Source organism: Girardinichthys multiradiatus, chromosome 1 (assembly GCF_021462225.1).
Source record: "Girardinichthys multiradiatus isolate DD_20200921_A chromosome 1, DD_fGirMul_XY1, whole genome shotgun sequence".
NCBI lineage: Eukaryota > Metazoa > Chordata > Actinopteri > Cyprinodontiformes > Goodeidae > Girardinichthys > Girardinichthys multiradiatus.
This window is the reverse complement of record NC_061794.1, coordinates 37,796,364-37,812,223: the sequence shown is the minus strand read 5'-3', so window position 1 is coordinate 37,812,223 and position 15,860 is coordinate 37,796,364. Positions and strand designations below refer to the sequence as shown.

At 37.7% G+C, this 15,860-nt stretch overlaps 1 protein-coding gene across 1 annotated transcript; it reads left to right on the top strand.

Moving 5' to 3' along the window:
• Positions 1 to 780: 780 nt before the first annotated feature.
• Positions 781 to 15,638, top strand: LOC124873934 (matrix remodeling-associated protein 8-like). Its single transcript, XM_047374999.1, has 10 exons — positions 781 to 907; positions 7,846 to 7,872; positions 7,976 to 8,281; positions 8,524 to 8,625; positions 8,698 to 9,159; positions 12,216 to 12,386; positions 12,503 to 12,533; positions 12,614 to 12,693; positions 12,792 to 12,845; positions 12,937 to 15,638. The coding sequence occupies exons 1-10, from the start codon at positions 880 to 882 to the stop codon at positions 12,960 to 12,962; spliced, it is 1,287 nt and encodes a 428-aa protein (XP_047230955.1). The 5' UTR covers positions 781 to 879; the 3' UTR covers positions 12,963 to 15,638.
• Positions 15,639 to 15,860: the final 222 nt, after the last annotated feature.

Sequence of the window (15,860 nt, the reverse complement as noted above, 5' to 3'; positions counted from 1 at the left end):
CTCTTGGTTGCTTCTCTTATTAATGCTCTCCTTGTTCCATCTATCAGTTTAGGTAGATGACCAAGTCGTTGGAGGTTTGCAGTTGTGTAAACCTTTTTCCATTTCCAGATGATGGGTGGAACAGTGCTCTGTGTGATGTTCAAAGCTTGGGATATAGTGTTATGACCTAATTCTGCTTTAAAGTTATCTACAATTTTATCCCTGACCAGTCTGCTATGTGTCTTGGTCTTCGTGATGCAGTTTATTTTCTAGCAAACTTCTGAGGCCTTCACAGATCAGTTGTATTTATTCCAAGATTTTACTAATTAAATTACTTTATTAAGGGGTATCATAGTACATGGATCTAAATACAGATGCATTGACATGCAAAGCCTGTGTCATTTTCCTTCGACTGCAATTATGAGCTGCTTTGTGTTAGTCTACGTATTAAAACAAATAAAATATATTGAACGATTTTTGTAGCATACACTAGATGGCAGTATTTGCCATTACATAAATGAATTAAGAGTGACATTATGCATTTTTGTGGTCTTTTGAGTCATTCAGTCCTAAAAAGGAATTAAGCTATTTCTTAAAAATGGGTTTATGAATTTGAAAAATCTACAAAGATTCTTCTTTTCAGACCTTTAGATTGCAGATTGTCTTTGTTTTTGTTACATCTCTTAAAAGCCAGTGTTCATGTCTGTGTGGAGCCAGCAGCCCAAAACTGTTGCAGTGTTGAATTTCATGGCCTGGTGAAGGTGGAGCTTGTGATGACTCCAGCCTGCAGGAACACAACAGAACTCAGCTGCAGCTTTGGAAACATTTCTGTATTCTAACAACTGATGTGCACAACACCGCATCTGATAGACCCACATATCTCCTAGAAGTGTTGAGAGGATGCACCTCGATATGAATCTCCTGCAGAGTAAGTTTTTTTTTTATCCTTTTAGAAAGTGAAGAAGGTAATGAAAGAAAGTTTATTTTTTATTTGGGTTGCAAAGAACAATAGCAGACCTATTTTCTTTTTGTTTTTTCCTTTTCTTTGTTTTGTTTTGTCTATCTATCCAAATCTATTTTTGCAATTTAGAAAATTAATAATGGCTTTTATGTCTAAACACCAGAGTTGAAACTCATAAATTCATGATAGGTGGGTATTTAGCCTGATAACAGGGCCAATCTATGTAACCTTGTATTTTGCCTGACAATTTGCTGGTTAGGGAAGGAGAAAATGACACATTGAGGTAATGTTTCACCAGGTGCACATTAATTGATAACTGTGTTTGAAAGCAAAATGTTTAGCTTGTATGTGCTCGTAGAATACCATATTTTCCTGTGTTCATCCAAAAACAGGAATTGTTTTATGCTGCTTTGCAACTGTTTTAAATTAAGCTAGTAGATACTGTAAAATCATCCAAAACCTTGAGTGTTTCTCCCATCAATCAGAGAGTTATATGGTTAAAAGTCTTGAATGTATTTAATTGTAACCCTTAATACGTATTTAGTACATTCAGTATCCATATGATCATTAATTGCTTAAATGACTTTTTTCTCTTTTTTGACAAATGTGCTGTTAGCATTTATTAGTTTCATGTGCTGTTGCTCCAACAGAGGAATCTGGGTCATTTTACACTGTGAAAAGGCCCATGATGCAGGACACCAATAAGACAAAATCCAAGTATTCTTTCTGCATGATCTATTATGAACTACGTTGGCAATCTAACGAGGTTTGGCTGAAAATAAAGAGATTTCAGCAGCGACTATCACCTACTCTCAATATGCATTATGAAACTTATAGTATATTGTGTGCAAAAGGAGTTAAACTTTTGGAACCAAGGTATAAAAGCAATGGAATCACTGGCCACAGCTGAAAAGTACAATCTTTATTTGAAAAAGATATAATAAAACTTTCCTACATGATTAAGATAGTTTTTTCTTCTGATTTTCTGTTCTGAATAGAAAATAGAGCCCATTCTATTAACTTATAAAGAGAATTTTAACTTTTCAGGATTTCTGTACGGCTGCCACAGGCTGCATCCAGTTCAAGCGGTTCAGAGAGTGATCCGAATGTGGTATTTTTTAATGGCTTCAGCACAATATGTTTCCAGTTAACTGCGGTCTGAGAGCAGGAGTCAGCACAATCCAGCAGCCAGTCATTATACGTGTCGGTAATGAATGTTTTACCACACATGGGTCGTTTTGGGTCCAGGGTGGGAGGAGGGGGATCCATCACAAGCATGTTTATGATGGTTAGATCTATTTTAATGATCAGCCACAAACATCAGTGGTGTAGGGAAATGATGAGAACTGCTGTTTTGATTAGAACTGCCGTTGCTGCATGCAGCTAGTCGTTGGAGGCAGAAAATAACAGGGCTTAAAGAAAGAAGAAGACTTCTGTTTAGACTCTGAAGAGACCAGTCACTTTTGAGCCGACTTTGTTCTGCTCAAAGTGGCCCGTACATTACAGCTTGGACATTTGGTTCTAATCTGGTCACATCAAGATGCGTGAAATTATTTGCACACACCATAAGGAAGTATTCCAGCTGCATCACAGTGAATTGGAAAATCATCAAATAATTCATTTATTTCAATAATGTACTATATAGATTAATTACCAGTGTTGGCCATGTTACTTAAAAAAAGTAATTGGTTATAATTACTAGTTACTTCTCCATAAAAGTAAATGAGTTAGTAACTGGGTTACTCCACTACAAAAGTAACTAGTTAACAGGGAAAGTAACTATTGCGTTACTTTTTTTTAGGTTTAAACATGTCTAGGAATTTTGTTTCTAAGGTTTCACAAGCCAGTTGCATAAAGTGGAATTACATAGACAAGTATTCACACCGAACTTTTAATATCTACACATATGACAGATAAATGACAGATAAATAACAAAGTAATATTATGGCCTACACAATCATGGGGAAAACTCCTGACTTGACAGTTGCCCAGGCTTGGGCTATGGCTTGATTCAGTACCTCTGAGCCACCACAGGCAGATGTATCCTGGACATGGTCTACAACTGTTACAATTCTCATGTTAGATAAATCCTGAACAGCATCAGAAAATGCTTCCTTGGGGTAAAGAGGCAATGGAGTGAACATTTTCTTCAAGGTGCAAAGTCACATGAATTTTTTAGGTAAAAATAATTAGCACTTCACTGTGGAGAGGACCAGAATCCAAGGGTACATATGTTATCTGCTGGTGTTGGTCCACTCTGTTTGATCAAGTCCAAAAGCAGCACAGTTGTCTACTGAGAAATTCTAGGGCACTTAATGTTTCTATCTGCTCACAAACTTTATAGAAATGTTGATTTCGTTTTCCAGCAGGACTAAACACCTGCCCAAACTTTAATGACCATGTTATCACTGTAGTTGATTGTTTAGCAAACTTGCTAGACCTAAACCCCTCAGAGAATCTGTGGAATATTTTAATAGGAAGATGAGACACTAGATCCAACAATGCAGATGAGGTGAAGGCAGCTATTAAAGCAGCCTGAGCTTTTTTGACACCTCAGCAGAGCCACATGCTAATTGCCTACATGACATGCCACATGCTGCAATTGACACAGAAGGACGTGTTGAGTTCATCTACTGTACAATACATAGAATTGTTTTTCAACTGGCTAACGTTTCTACATCAAAAATACTTTTTATTGGTTTAATGGAATATTCTAATTCTAAGAAAAATAGATTTTTTGCTTTACATAAGGTATAAGCCATAATAATTAATAATTAGAATTAAACACCTGAAATATGTCACTCTGTTTGCAGTTAATCTTTGCTACATAAGTTTAACTTTTTAAATAGAATTACTAAAATAAAATAACTTTCTGATGATATTCAAATCCATTGGGATATACTTGTATATGGGCTTAATGGTATTAAGATTTGGACCAAAACATAAGCTTGTCCTGACATAGAACTAATCTTGATTGCCATTTTAAATCAAATTTAAGCTTTGACTTTGGGACATATAAAAGCAAATGATGATTAGATCTAAGATATCTCGAGGACACATAAGGCTGCTGGCGATCAGACAGGTAAACAGGACTCTGCCCATTCAGGGTTTTATAGGTAATAATAAAACATAAAAATTTATTCTAAAATGAACAGGGAGCCAGTGAAGGGGAGATAAGTTCATGCTTTTTTGTACGTTTTAAGAGACATTCTGTAAAGTTCTAAATTAACCGCAGTTGTGAGAGCCCGGTCTGGCTAGACATCAATTTACAGACTTACAATAATCCAGATGAGAGTTAGTGAAGCCATGAATCACCCTTTGAAAATCACTAAAAGGAAAAATGATTTCACATTAGATAAAGTTCTCAGTTTAAAACAGGAGATTTTTTGGTGTTTGAGTCTGACATACATCCTCACTTTTCTTTACCATTTATGCTTCTCCTTCTGATTCCTAGTGTTCAAATGACAGCAGTCATTTGCTAAATACCTGTTATTATCACTGGTAATTCAGTAGCATGTAGTCCTAAAACAGTCTGATGAGTCCATGGCTTGCGTGTGTTTTATAAGAGACAATTACAGGGGCTGAGACACTTTGTGTCAACATTTGCCAGAAAGCACCCTTCAGTGAAAGAAAATAAGTCACAAAAATTTTCCAGAATGAGGTGTCCTCTGTGGGATCAGTGTGGCTGCCAAAAACAGTTTTAGAAGCTTAAAAAACTGTAGAAGCACCATAATGCATAATCAGCTATACTTTTGCTTCTTCTCACACATTATAAATTGTATTTCTTTATCTAACAAAGACATCTAAAAATACACTGCAAAACATTATTTTAAAATATGTCACAACATGATAACCTAGATACACCTGCTACATAAAAATAATTCAAAAATGTTTCTGTAAAATTAAGGTTTTTAAGAAAGACTTCATGTTTCAAATATAAAATATGATTTGAGTTTTTTTAAATTAAAACACTTGTTTATTTTGCAAAATATTACAACATATTGAATATTATAGTTACAATTATGCTAATTATTCAATATTTTGTCTTAAAAATATTAGTTTAGTAGTGCTTACTGCAGACAGTTTTATACAATTTTGCTGCTCAGTTCTTCATACAGAAAAAAATGAAAAGCTAATATTAGTCAGGCTACCTGCATGGCTCAAGCCTGCAGTCTGTACAATATGACTGGTGGTTCTCCTCTTCTTTCCACATCATGAATATTCTTGTATTTAACGACCAGAAATTTTGTTTTACAAAATATAATATTTGTCTTTCTTGTGGGCAAGAGAAAAATAGCAGATGCCTGCTTTCAGCCAGGTAACTGGAAGAGCACAGCAACAGGTGGGGGAGGGGCATCACTATGTCACTCTGCATCATGCGGCCAGCTAAAACTCGTCACTCTGGCATTTTCTCTGGCAACACATTAAAAACTTTTATTCTCAAATGGTCAGGGAAAAAAAGTGGTCAGAAAAGCCACAGGAGATGCAACAAAGAATTTACTGTAATTTGTTTTTTCATCGTCCTTGGTTCAATATGTTTTTCTCTGCTAGATCTAAAAACAACTCTTCATTACAACACTGAGGCATGTTTCCCAGAAGCCAGATTATTTAGCTCAAATCTGTACATAATCCAGTTTTAATGAAAAAGGGCTTCAACTATTTATAAAAGTCAGACATTTATTTACCCTTGCTCAGTATGCACTGGACAATTGGTTCCACAGAGCTTGATCAGTTTCATGCATAGATTTCTAAAGTACATGTCCAATAAGAACATTCAACACAATATACAAAACTATATAACAGCTTGCTTTTATAACTTGGTGTTTTTATTACTAGTTCCAGAGGAAACACACAGGTGTTTGGTCCGATTCCTGGACTTTAGAGACCAGGCAGTGAGCTGAATTAGAGCTTGCTTCTTCTTCAACCCTCCAGGATCATGGCCCTGCAAAAAGCCATCAGCAGCCACGATGAATAGAGGCTCTGTGTGCTTTGGCAGCATGCATCTCCGCTGGCCTTTCAGTAAACACACAGCCAAAACGTACTGTGGTAAGAATGATTAGAAATAGCAAGTGTGCTGTAAGAAATTTGCCAGTACAAGAAAACACAAACAGGAAAATTTTCCAGGACATATTGTTAACCACTGGTGTTTTTCCGTATGACTCTACTTTTGGATCTTGCATTTTTGCCATGTTTTTTTTTATATTCTTTCTTCTGTGACTTTGAACTGAACTCACATCTGCTCAAACATTTTTACTGTCTGGTCAGTGCAGATCAAAGTCTCAAGGCAGTACTGCAGTTTTAAGGGTGAAAGTGCCTAAAGTATTCACCAGGAATTATTGAGTAAACAGCCTTTTAAAGCGCGGTGAAAAAGTATTCGCTCCCTTAAAAAATATGTCTTTGCTTTTCTGTCACCCTCAAATGTTTCAGATCATCAAAATTATAAACAAAGATAACCTTAGTAAGTACACAAAGCAGTTTTCAAATTATGCTTTTATTTCTTAGTTAAAGAAGGCTATCCAAACCAACTTGGCCATATGTGAAAATACACTGCTCAAAAAAATAAAGGAAACACTCAAATAACACATCCTAGATCTGAATGAATGAAATATTCTCATTGAATACTTTGTTCTGTACAAAGTTGAAAATGCTGACAACAAAATCACTCAAAAATCATCAATGGAAATCAAATTTATTAACCAATGGAGGCCTGGATTTGGAGTCACACACAAAATTAAAGTGGAAAAACACACTACTAGCTGATCCAACTTTGATGTAATGTCCTTAAAACAAGTCAAAATGAGGCTCAGTGTTGTGTGTGGCCTCCACGTGCCTGTATGACCTCCCTACAACACCTGGACATGCTCCTGATGAGACGGTGGATGGTCTACTGAGGGATCTCCTCCCAGACCTGGACTAAAGCATCCACCAACTTCTGGACAGTCTGTGGTGCAACGTCACGTTGGTGGATGGAGCGAGACATGATGTCTCAGATGTGCTCAATTGAATTCAGGTCTGGGGAACGGGCGGGCCAGTCAATAGCTTCAATGTCTTCATTTTGCAGGAACTGCTGACACACACTGGAGGTCATTTTGCAGGGCTCTGGCAGTGCTCCTCCTGTTCCTCCTTGCACAAAGGCAGAGGTAGCGGTCCTGCTGCTGGGTTGTTGCCCTCCTACGGCCTCTTCCACGTCTCCTGGTGTACTGGCCTGTATCCTGGTAGTGCCTCCAGGCTCTGGACACTACACTGATAGACAGCAAACCTTCTTGCCACAGCTGGCATTGATGTGCCATCCTGGATGAGCTGCACTACCTGAGCCACTTGTGTGGGTTGTAAAGTCCGTCTCATGCTACGAGTGTGAAAGCACCACCAACATTCAAAAGTCTATTCCGTTTGCACAACAGCATGTGAAATTGATTGTCAATCAGTGTTGCTTCCTAAGTGGACAGAGTTTTATTGTCTTGTTTAAGTGTATGATTCCTGGCTGAATTAAAGCAATTCTGCAAACAAGGGTTAGCCAAAATTCCTATACAGGGATGTCAAAGACTGATTGCCAGTTATGGCAAATGCTTGAAGGTAGTTGTTGCTGCCAAGGGTGGCACCACATCTTTCAGGATGGTGGAAAACCTTTTCCTTTATTAAATGGAATCATCATTTGAAAACTGCATGTTATATTTATCCGAGTTATCTTTGTCTGATATTTACGTTCGTTAGATGGTCTAAAACCATTAACCATAGCAGAAAAGTAAAAATATAAATAAATCTAGCTTTTCAGTTCTTCTGTTATCAGACCAAAACATTGACACTATGAATTTCATAAGGTTACACTTTTTCTAAATAATCTAAATAATGCAGGCACTTACAAGAAAGTATCAAAATCTAAACCTTATGTCTTTGGTCTCTTTCAGTTCTTGCTGTGCTCTTCCTGCCAAGAGGTAAAATATTCATGTTTCTATGCAATGTCTTCATGAAAGACAAATTTATAATAGATTTATTTGTTCACTTTGTTTATGTAAATGTGTCCATGTGTTGTGTCAGCTTGGTGTCAGAGCAGCAGGATTGGGGGTGGTGTGGTGGAGACCAAGAATATTACCCTCCCTGCAGGTTCTAGAGCTGTCCTGCCCTGCCACAGCCCCCGCATGGTGTGGACCCGGGACCAACTGAAGGACCGTCAGAGGGCAGTGCACTGGGACGTTGTCCACAGCAGCCCCGGATTTTCAGGGGAACGAATTTTGGACATGTCACCTGGAGCTCGACAGAGGGTTTACAATGGCTTCAATAAGGGACGCATTTCCATCCCAGACTTTGCCTTCACTGATGGAAATTTCTCGCTTGTCATCAACAGTGAGACTATTTTGGTTCCCTATACCACCTTATAAAAGTAGTCACAACCGTTTTTTTGTTTTGTTTTCACAATTACAAACTTCAATGTATTTTATATACTAGACAAACACAAAGTAGTGTTTAACAGTGATGCACCATGACCTTTGAAGTTTGTAATTGTGACTTGACAAAATGTAAGAATATGTGGTACGAATACTTTTGACCATTCATAACTGTTGATTGTTTGTTGTCTTTCTTCTCAGATGTAGTATCAAGTGACAAAGGACTTTATACTTGTAACTTGCACCACCATTATTGTCAGATTGACGAGTCCATTCAGATCCAGCTCAATGTCACTAAATCAGGTGAGGCTTTCAGGTGGTACAGCATAATGCTTTAACCTGTTGGCTGAAATGCATAACAATGTGTTTTCCCAGTTCGGAAAGAGAAACGCTACTGGGATGGAGAGAAGACTGTGTTTGTGGTCCTGTTGGGCAGCTCAGTTGTGCTGCCCTGTGTGAACCGGCGGGCCCTGTGGAGAGATGGTCTCCAGGAGGACCAGCAGCAGGTGGCCCACTGGGACTTCCAGCCCCCTGGGGTACGTCCCAACAAGGCTGACCGACTGGTGGACCTCTACGCCTCTGGAGAGCGAAGGGATTATGGGCCTCTGTTTGCCCAGAGCAAGATGAGCGTGGCGGAGGACGCTTTCACGTTCGGGGACTTCTCACTTTCCATCTCTGACCTGAAGCCTGCAGATAAAGGCCTGTACTCCTGCCACTTGCACCACCACTATTGTGGTCTGCATGAGAGGCGCATCTTCAGGCTCACCGTGACACCTCCACTTCTGCGCGAACCCACAACATCTCCTAGAGTCTTCTTGAATGATGAGCTAGAACCAAGTAAGTGAGTAATGAGTCAGACCAATTTCACCAAAATGTTGTTTTTTTGGGAGATACTACCCCTGTATTCCCCATATAGTTTCCTGGAGAAACTGTGGACAGAGCGAGGTGATTGCTCTGTGTTTGTTTATATTTACAGGCATAGTTGCACTGTTAACTCAGACACTGTTCCTGCCAGTTTTATCTTCAGTTCTCTGTTTTTGTGTTTGAGTTAAAGAGGGAGGAGGTACTGCAGAAGGAATGTAGAGGCCAGTTGAGTGAGGAAAAAAAGGAAAGAGGAAAAAGGAAAAGTAGGCAAACCTTTCTGTAGCTTGATTATCACTAATTTGGCATTTCTGTGGGTCAGTTTTTTTTACAGTTCTTTCTTCAGAAGCTCTAAACTGCTTGAACGAGAAGTGGTGGAATTTTCCCCGCCAACTGTCTTATATTTTACAGCTCTTTGTGTAGCTGCACATATTTAAACAGCACAAACTTGAAGGAGTGGACCAAAAATGCTGTAATATTTGAATTAGGGTGGGAATATCTTGCTTTTATTGTTCTCATTTCAACCTAATTTTCCAAAAAAGTCCCTGCCCTCTGTCTAGACTGGTGTGGTATCTGCACTGTTGTTTATTCTTCCTCAACCAGCCTCTGCTCTGGTTCTTCGCTGATGTGTATCAGCCTCTGGCAAGGCCATGTTTACTAGCAGTCAAAGGAAGTCCTCCTACATCTGTTCAACATCTGGCCCAGCTGTTTCATAAAAGAACAAAGTTAGGAAAGGGGGGTGAATGTATGTCAGACTATAGATTCTCCTCCCCTCTCTAAGAGCTGCCAGCCTGTTTAATAACACTGTAAATTATGCTGAGAAGAAATGCACACTTGGAGCTGTGGGATCCAGCTCTTTTGAGCAAATTTCAACAAGGTATTTGGCTTCTCTTCCCGCATCTGGGACTAAAACCAAACAATTTGCTCTCCCAGGTTTTCAGCATTTTATCAGAAACAACAAATGTCAGAAAAGCTGTTCCTTTTCATGCTGCAGCTGCTCATGTCAAATACAAACAGATCATGTCCTCTTTATCACAAAGAAAACATTTTGTGAGCTGTCAACAATTCAGTTAAAATCTCAGTCTTTGAAAATGAAGATGCTTTTCTTCGCTTCATTGACTTGCAGATTATTCATGGCCCATTGGGCAAAATACAGTAACATAAAAAAAGAGAGGGCATTCTGTGAACAGCATATGTGAAATAGCCTTTGACACGAACAGGGTCAGCTGATCTGTCAGGATGATGTTAATGGGCTGCTGCTGTAACGTGGCTCTGGCTCTCTGCAGGTCAGTTGTACTCCAAAGAGACAATGACCACAGAAATGTCTCCATTTGCATGCATATTAGGTTCATTATACAATGACAGCTAATAATTAGCTCCACCATAGGGGGTGTTTTTTTCTTTTTTTTCTTCATGATTGGCTGGTTTTGTAAGCATGGCCAAAGGTTTCCTCATCAGGAAATCAGTTATGCCATCTTTTTAGCTTCCAATTTGACTGATTTAGACTCTCCCTGTATTTCAAGGACAAAAAAGATTTCCTTCTACCTATACAATTTGTTTACATCACAAAAAATATATGTTTGCTTTATCCAGTGGTGATGCCTGTTTGTTGCTCAGCAATGAGCTAAATGATTTGTTTTCCATGCACGCAGCAACTGCATTTCTGTGTTTGCAAGAAGACTTAAAACCGCTCTGGATGGAAAACGAATGCAGACATGCAGACAGACCACATGACTAAAATTGCCTCGGCTTCCTAACACTTCTCTTTTCTGGTCAGTGTGTTTTTACTGAGGAGAAGAAAAAATAACAGCGGCATGACATCAGTTCTGGGAGTCATTACAGCCAGGCAGTTTTCTGACATCTAACTCCCTGCTTTCCCTCCTTGTTTTCTGGAACGAACAAGAAATATCCTATCCGTTTTACCCTTCAAACCTTTCATTTTTGTCACGTTACCTGTATGTTGTATTTTAGTAGGATTTAAATAATCTGCAACACAATGTAGAGGATAGTTATAAATTAGAAGGAGAATTATAGACGCTTTTGTAGATTTTTTTTTAAATAAAGATATTCCGTGTGCAATGCATTTGTATTCAGTCCCTGTAAATCAGTACTTTGTAGAAATACATAAGCTTTTCTTACAGCTGCAAGTCTTTTTGTGTATGTCTCTACCAGCTTTGCACATCTGGACACTGGACTTTTTGCAAATTTTTCTTTACAAAATAGCTCAAGATTTACTGGATGGAGACAATCTATGGATTTGAATTTTAAAGTCCTGCCACGTTTTCACTTGGATTTTGGTCGGGATTTTGACTGAGCCTAACACAGGAATATGCTTTGATTTTGAATATGCTCTAGCTGTATTTTAAGGACCGTCGTCTTTAAAAGCTTTTCTTCCATAATAGTTCTATATTTAGCTTCATCTATCTCCCTCGTCAGCTCTGAAAAGCTTTCCTATCCCTGCTGAAGAAAAGCATCCCCTCAGCATAACACTGCTACCACTAGTGGGGGATGGTGTGTTTACAATAATAATAACAATAATAATAAAAAATAAGCAGTTCTAATTTCTGCCACAAATAGCATCTTGCATATAGTTCACCTATAGTATCATCACACGTCTTATTGCAACCTTTAACCTCTAATGGCTTTCTTTACACAGGTTGAATCAATGTATTACGGTAATTAGGTGACATCTGAAGGAAATTTGTTGCTCTGGATTTTAGGGGTTTTAGAATACAAATGCCTGCCACACATTTTTGAATTTTGTTTTGTAATTTTCTTTTTTCTTCTGTTTCACAAGTATGCACTAGTTTATTTTAATCTATCGAATAAAATTCAAATGAAATTAAAAAAAAATAAGTTTGAGATTGTAACGTTAAAAAATGTTTAAAAAAGATTGTTATTGTTCATTCTCTAGACTGTTAGTATTTATATTGATGGTTATTAGAGTAACATTTTACGTTGTGTAATGCTTAACACTTCAGTTAAGGTTGTGTTCTTCTAACTTTTTTTATTTTTCCTTTTTCTGTCTCCAGAGACAGAGAGGGTCTCAACAGATAAAGATAATCCACGTGTGGTAAATTTCTTCCTCCCTGAACAACGAGGTTATTTCGTGCAGCATCTGGGCTACTTCCTGGCAACCTTCCTGCTGCTGGCGTTCATTGTCTTCGCTGTCATCGTGTTGACTAGGCGACGAAAAAAGAGAGGTAATGTCTTACTTTAGCTGCAGTCCTTCATTTTGTGTTGGTATTTTAACTGGCCATTTCAAGTTCCTTTTCAGTGAAAATGCATTTTCATTATGATCACTGGTTGCTTGTTTCAGGGCTGGAGTATGAAACGGGTAGATCTGTTGGGTAAGCATTTATTCTGTGCAAATATTAATATTAATATATTTTCCATTTACGTTATTCTAATAGTTCTTATTCATGTGCAGGGGCAATGTGATCAGTGGTGGTGAAATAGAATTAGATTGCACAGAGATGAGGACTTGCAATCAAGACCCTTTGAATTCAGGTACACTAATTATACTCATGCAGCAAATGCATGTTTTTTCTGGCTAAAATTTTATTTTTTTGGTCTCATTACCCATATGTTTGCTCCTGACTCCACAGAATACAAAAACAACCTAATGAAAGAAAGAGATATGGTTAAAGAGTGCAATAAGGGTTAGATATTCTTCTGTTCATTTCAATTATTAAACAACCAAACATGTAATGTCGAAAGCTGAAGACAGTTCTCCAACTCTTTTTCTTGCAGAATTCGATGGGAAGATGTGGAAGTGAGTGTGATATTTCTGATTTGCTGCTGGCAGGTCCAGGGCATTCAACGGAGGCGTAAAGAACAGAAAAAACAAAGAAGGAAAAAATGTAATAATAATACAGGAAATCCAGGAGAAAAGACAGGAGGATTACTCCCTCTGGTGTACCATGAGCAAAACTTTTTCACTTGAAGAATTTACTTTTTCTTTTCAACATTTTCTTTTTCTTTTATATGTATAACTTTCATCAGCAAAACTATATGGTTACATGATTTTGTCCATATATTTTCTTTACTGTTGTTTAAAAGCATTAAGTTTATTGAGATTTGTTCTTAATGTTAATGTTTTACACAAATTTAGTTTTACTGTAATCTGTAAAACATAATTGAAGATATTTCAAAGGTCAGTTTAGGATAAAAACACACTTAAATCAGTGATGGATCTTAATATAGGCATTATGGTTCTCGGCCCAGGGTGGGATCTTGTTGGGAGTAGACTCTGTGGACTGTGGCGTGTCTGTCAGTTCCACCTGAATGAGCTTTCTATTGCATATTTCCTTGTCCGGTCCACTGGGGAATGGGCGCCTCACTGTGTTGTGAAGGCACGCCTGCCCCCATTGGTTCACCTATGGAGGCCAAAGTCAACCACAACTCTAATTTCATCGAAAGGCAGTCATTTACTTTTAAAATTTCCTAAATGGGCTCATATAGTTTTACATATACATGTTTTCGGTATCTAGTAGCTACAAAATAATGATATGCAAATCTGTGCATTACAAGGGTGAATTAGCTTAGTCTAGACTCTGGAATGACAGTGTTTTAGGACAGAGTTCAAGGTATGGCTGTGCAGTATAAAATGCAGTTCTGGGGTATAGTAAATATAATCCCTTAAAATCTGCACCCGGCCACCTTTGTCGAATGTCTCCCCCTCTCTTTGCCCTCTTTCCTGTCTACCTACTGTCGAAAAATGAAAAATAAACGCCTCTAGGGCAGCAAAAAAATATTAAAATCCGGGGGTTTTATTATGTGGGTTAAAGTGTAGCGGGGTTGGGTGCACATGGAGAAGTTAACCCAGGAAACCATTCATGGTTGGAAACTGCTTCCTAACTGCATTTCTTTTAATGGACTAAAAAACCCAAGCTTATTTCCTCAACTGTGGCATCCCATTTAAAGGTTTTCTTGAAAAGAAAAAACTCCCACCATTGACTTTTGCTCACGGCGAACATTGTCAATTTGTCAGGTAAAATAATATTTTGATAACATCATAGTATAAGGGCTCAGTCATTGGAAACTCAGAAAATATCTGAATATTCCATTAAAAGACTTAACTGTACTTGTTTGCATTAATTATGTACATTGTAATATCCTGGTTAGTAAATCACTGAATTTTTGTTAAGGTAACCTGCATGTCAAACATACATATGTTATCAACTACGTGGCTTCTGTCAGGTATTAGTAGTCGGTTATTGTACATCACAAACTGTAGCCCAGCCTCTCACTTATTTGCAAACTTCAGTGCCTGTCTCTCTTAATTAAAGATTTTTTCTCATTGCAAATACATCTGTGGCTGGATTACTAAATGGTGCTTGGAAAAAGATTTTACCGTGTTTAAATGATAAATTTGAACCCTTTGGTCATTAAAATGTTTTCAGATGTATCAAAAATATGACAATATAATCAAACTCATTTGAGTAATTCGATTAAAAAGCTTATTTATTTTTTTCTCATAAATTATTTTGTTTTATTATACACAAAATGATACATTTAAAAAGCTTATTTCTTTTAATTATGATGATTATGGCCTACAAATACAAGTTTTTCAGAAAATCTGATTTTTTTCATAAAACCAATAGAAACAATTAGATTCTTACAGAAATCTAATTGCTACACAATCATGGGAAATCTGCTGACTTCAAAATATTCCAGCATACTATTATTGACACCCTACAGAAGGAGGAAAAGCCGCAAAAACTGGAAAGTTGAGGAGAAGGAAAAATGGGGTAGAAAAATTTCCACAAGCGACAGACAATAGGACAAAGCCCACCTGCTGAATTTTAAGGAGATTCACAAGGCGTCAACTGTTCAAGGCGTTCAAGAGAAATGCACATGCAGCGAGATATCCAGGACATGGGCTATCACAGTTACATTCCTTGTGCTACTCCTGAACCAGAGACAAAGTCAGAACCTTCCTACCTGGGCTAACTAGAAAAAAGACAGGACTGTTGCTTCGTGGTCCAAAATATTTTTTTAAAGAAATTAAATATAGCATTTCATTTGGAATATAAAGTTCCAGAGTCTGAAAGAAAAGTGCAAAAGCACAGAACCCAAGTTGAGTGCCATGTCAGTTGCAGGTGCTGGCCTGCAACTGATGATAAAGATGATAATACACAAGCACAAAATTAATATTTCTTAAAGGAATAATTGAGAATATTTGAAGAGAGGTTATGTGAAAAGTTTATAATCAGTTCTACTGTGTTTTATCAAGCCCAAAGACCACAGTAGTAGGACATTTTTGTCTGATAAACTCAATAGAGATGCTGTTTTCATTTTCCAGGAGGACTTGGTACTTGCCCACACTGCTAAAACTAAAATTGTTTTGGGTTTGTCATCTGTGAGCACTAATCATTAAAATTATATGAACACTTGAAATGTATCAGTGTAATGAATCTATATGATTTGAATAAAAATACAAAAGAAATTCATTTTTGGAAGATATTGTATTGTATTGTGATGCAACTGTATATTTATGATTACAAAAATTAAAAAAACGACTATATTTGCCCCAACCACCCTCCCTTTGTTCCCTGTCTACTGTGCAGTAGGGTGAGGGGTTGTGTAAGGCGGCCAAAGACGCAAAGCTCAAACTCACCACTAGATGGCAGCACTGTCTAACCAATTACAAAAATAGCAATATTCCCAACTCC

Coding starts and splice junctions, on each gene's coding strand:
- LOC124873934 (XM_047374999.1), top strand. CDS start 880: ATGCACCTCGATATGAATCTCCTGCAGA. Junction 8,626..8,697: donor GCTCAATGTCACTAAATCAG/GTGAGGCTTTCA, acceptor GTGTTTTCCCAG/TTCGGAAAGAGAAACGCTAC. Junction 12,694..12,791: donor TCAAGACCCTTTGAATTCAG/GTACACTAATTA, acceptor CTGACTCCACAG/AATACAAAAACAACCTAATG.